Raw genomic sequence first — 3,707 nt, forward strand, 5'->3', positions numbered from 1 at the left:
TTCTTCCATTGAAGGGCATCTAGGTTGTTTCCAGGTTCTGGCTATTACAAATAATACTGCTATGAACATAGTTGAACAAATGCTCTTGTCGTTTGATAGGGCATCTCTTGGGTATTTTCCCAGGAGTGGTATTATTATTATTATTGCTATTTATTATTCTTATTGCTGCTGCTGCTATTGTTGTACTGGAAATTGAACCTGGGGCCTTGGGCAAACATTCTAACAATGAGTTATACTCTCAAGTCTCTTGTTACTTTTTAAATTTTGAAGTTAACCTATCTAGCCTTGAACTCACTCCACAGCCCAAGTAGGTCTTGAACTTGAGATCCCCGTTACTCAGTCCCCTGAGTATTTTAGGATTATAGCTCTATGCCACTCTGAGCCTTCTTTCTTTGGATTAGTTTAGCTTGTTTGTCAATTTTATTTTTTTTAAAGTGAACTATTTCATTGATTCTTCGTATTTTTTGTGTTCTCTATTAAATTTCTACTTGATTTTTATTTTCTTTCCATTTATTAATTTTGAGTTTGGCTTGCCCTTGTTATTTTCTAAAATTTTAGGTATTTACATAAGATCTTATTTTTTAATATGGTCATTTATAAATTATGAGTTAAATGCACTATAGATCAAATAGACTTAATAGACTTTTACAGAATATACTATCCAACAGCAGCAGAATACATATTATCTTCATCAAATTATGGAACTTTTTCCAAGATAGATCAGGCTGGATGGCTTAAGGGTATGTTGTTCCCCATTCCAAGAGCTTTTGGTATATACAACCAGCTTAAACCACCACTAGCTCATGTTTATATGTAGCTAAGTGAGGACTCACTTCAGGCCCTCAGTCTATATAGCTTGGAGACTGGCAAATGTCCTAGCCACACACTGCATTCATGAGCATGGAGGCCAACCCATTACTGAGTTCTGAGCTGGGAGTGGAGGGATGCAGGTACTAAGCAATCCACAGGTGTTGGTCTTGGCACTCTGAGCCTTAGAACCCATAGTAAAGCACATAACCATGGTCACCTTACCTTTATGTTTTATAAACCTAAAAAAATTATCTTCCTTTTATTTCAGAAGAGGGGGGCATTAAACTTTACATTTAAGCTGAAGTTTGCTATGAAATTATGAAAATGTGGGTTGTATGCATTTTTCTAATTCATCAATTTACAAAATGGGACTAGAGGCCACTAATCATATCAAAAACTACTGCCAAAGACACTTGAATAAAATACAAATTATATATTAAAATAGCTTTCAATCAGTTATAAATTGATTTTCTTCTGATTAGAGTTTTAGATAATTATTAATGAATTCTCCTTTTACTTTTTGACCTGTTGAAGATTGCTAAACAGAAAGAATTCAATAGAGTTGGGTATATCTTCCTTCTAGGTGCTAAGTGAAAAGGGTTGGAAAATTCTTAATTACCTTGTACCTTCTTAGTTTTATGATATCATTACTAAGAGTTGTGTTTTTCAGCCAACAACTATATGGAATCGAAGTGTCAGGCTGTCATCCAAGAACTTCGTAAGTGTTGTGCTCGATATCCCAAGGGAAGATCTCTTGTCTGCTCAGGATTAGAGAAGGAAGAAGAAAACCTGACATTGATGTCTGGATCCAAGTAAAGTTGTGCTGAGAAGTTAAATTCTGCTTCATGTTTCCCTCAAGTGTGTTTTATTTACTACCCCTTCTTCAAGCCAGGTAGCAGCAAACAGCAAATGAAAAAATTAATTATAAGAGTTAGCAAATATGCCATCTATGCAAAATAGACCAAAATAACCTGTTAGAAAATAAATATGTATAATGTAAAATGGAACTGCTAAAATAAACCTGTTTTACATGAAAATATTGGTTTGTTACTGAATGTATTTTAAGCAACTAATAGATACAGATATTAATGGATTCTCTTTTAATCCGTGAATTCAGACTGTTATCTGTATCTTGATCTTGCTTGCCAAATCTTGGATCTCTGTTGAATATGGATAAGATACACAGAGGAATGTGTAGAAAACAATTTATTACAGAATAACCTGAAATATTCTAAAGAGTAAGTGGATAATGGCCAGAGATCATTATGCTAACATACTTGTTGAAGTAGATTGTATTCTATTCATCTTTTATGTTTTTAACTTTTATTTTTATTGTATGTGGATAGGTATTCTGCTTACATGTGTGTCTCTATACGTGTGTGTTGATTCTTCTGGGAGTGGAGTTACAGACAGTTGTGAGCTGCCATGTAGGTACTGGGAAAAGAACTCTGGTGCTTTAACCCCTGAGCAGTCTCTCCAGCCCCGATTGTATACTTTTTTCTAAATTTCAAGAATAGGTAGCTTTCCCAAGGGTGTTTTCCTGTCCTGGTGATTGATAGACACATTTGGATTAACTTGCAAGAATGAGAGAACAAAGGTGTGGCTTTGTTCTTTACCAGAAAAACCCTGGCTAGATAGTAATCTTATGATCTTCCCAACGGGTCAGAATGTAATCTACCCATGGTGCTCAGATCAGATTCTTTGAATTAGTAATCAAAGTCCCACAGTTTCATCTACTGGTTTTACAAAGTGCTGATTATGGAAGAAGCCATGCTCAATAAACTTCAAGCCAGATAACATTTAACTAGCTATTTAACAGGACAAGTGGTGTCAATGATAAAGTTGCATGAGGCCCTCCAGCATTAGAATTATAAGACCCTTCATAAATTACATGCTACACTATTTTAAAGTTTCTTTTAACCTAACTCAACACCAATAATTCTGTTGCCTTCCAAATGCCAGTAGGAACATTGTTTTTTTACATCCCTATCGCAGTGCCTAGCCACAAATACTTAATATTTCTTCAGTGTTAGGAGAAGCACATAGGTTACCCCTCACAAGGGCATCTTGGCAGTCAGGAGCAAAGGAATACCACAAAGTCATACCATGCAACAAACATCACACAAGAGATTTACACAAGAGAGACACAGAATGGCAGCTGCCTCTGACCAGAAACAGAGACAACAATGGACTGGGTAGAGAGGCGATCTTTTGAAGGGTCTATGAAGCATGCACAGTGAGCTAATAGAAAAGTACAGTGCAGTTATAAGTAGAGCTTGAGTATTAAGCCTGAGTCACAGGAGCAGCAAAGGGCAGGGTGAATTTCCACCTACCAGTTACTGTAAGTGTTACAGCTCTGAGGGGAAATGTTTCCCCAATACAAGTGTCACAGCTTTGAGGGGAAATGTTTCCCCAGTTCAAGTGTTACAGCTCTGAAGGAAAAGGCATCCTGGCAGTTCCGAGCCAAGGAACACCACAAAATCCCTCCACACAACAAACCTCACAACAGATTTATTGGAAAAGATATAAGAGGGTGCAACCTGATTTCTAATTGGTCTTAATAATAAAAACCCAGAGTCCGATATTACGGGGTAAAAGCTGAAAGAACAGAGAAGCAGAGAAGCCAGCCACTTGTTCTTACCTCTATGAAATCCTCAGACCAAATTGGGTATCCTATCTCTACAAGTCCTCAGACTGAATGTGCTGAGCTCCTTTCTCCTCCCTGCCCAGCCATATTTCTTCCTGTCTCCACCTCCCTAGTGCTGGGATTAAAGGCTTGTGACTCCCAAGTATTGGGATTAAAGGAGTGAGCCACCACCACCTGGTTCTTTTTCTCTTTGAGACCAGATCAATCTAGTGTAGCCCAGGGTGGCCTTGAATTCACAGAGATCAGTCTG

At 37.4% G+C, this 3,707-nt stretch overlaps 1 protein-coding gene across 3 annotated transcripts in view; it reads left to right on the forward strand.

Moving 5' to 3' along the window:
* Positions 1–1,842, forward strand: part of Cmc4 (C-X9-C motif containing 4) — a 13,192-nt gene extending 11,350 nt beyond the window's left edge. For all 3 annotated transcript variants that reach the window (XM_026777803.1, XM_026777802.1, XM_026777801.1), the window contains exon 3: positions 1,481–1,842. In XM_026777803.1, the coding sequence (XP_026633604.1) occupies positions 1,481–1,626 (146 nt within the window). In that variant the 3' untranslated portion in view covers positions 1,627–1,842. The remainder of the gene's footprint in view (positions 1–1,480) is intronic.
* The last annotated feature ends 1,865 nt before the right edge of the window (positions 1,843–3,707 follow it).

Source organism: Microtus ochrogaster, unplaced genomic scaffold, assembly GCF_000317375.1.
Source record: "Microtus ochrogaster isolate Prairie Vole_2 unplaced genomic scaffold, MicOch1.0 UNK85, whole genome shotgun sequence".
Lineage (NCBI taxonomy): Eukaryota > Metazoa > Chordata > Mammalia > Rodentia > Cricetidae > Microtus > Microtus ochrogaster.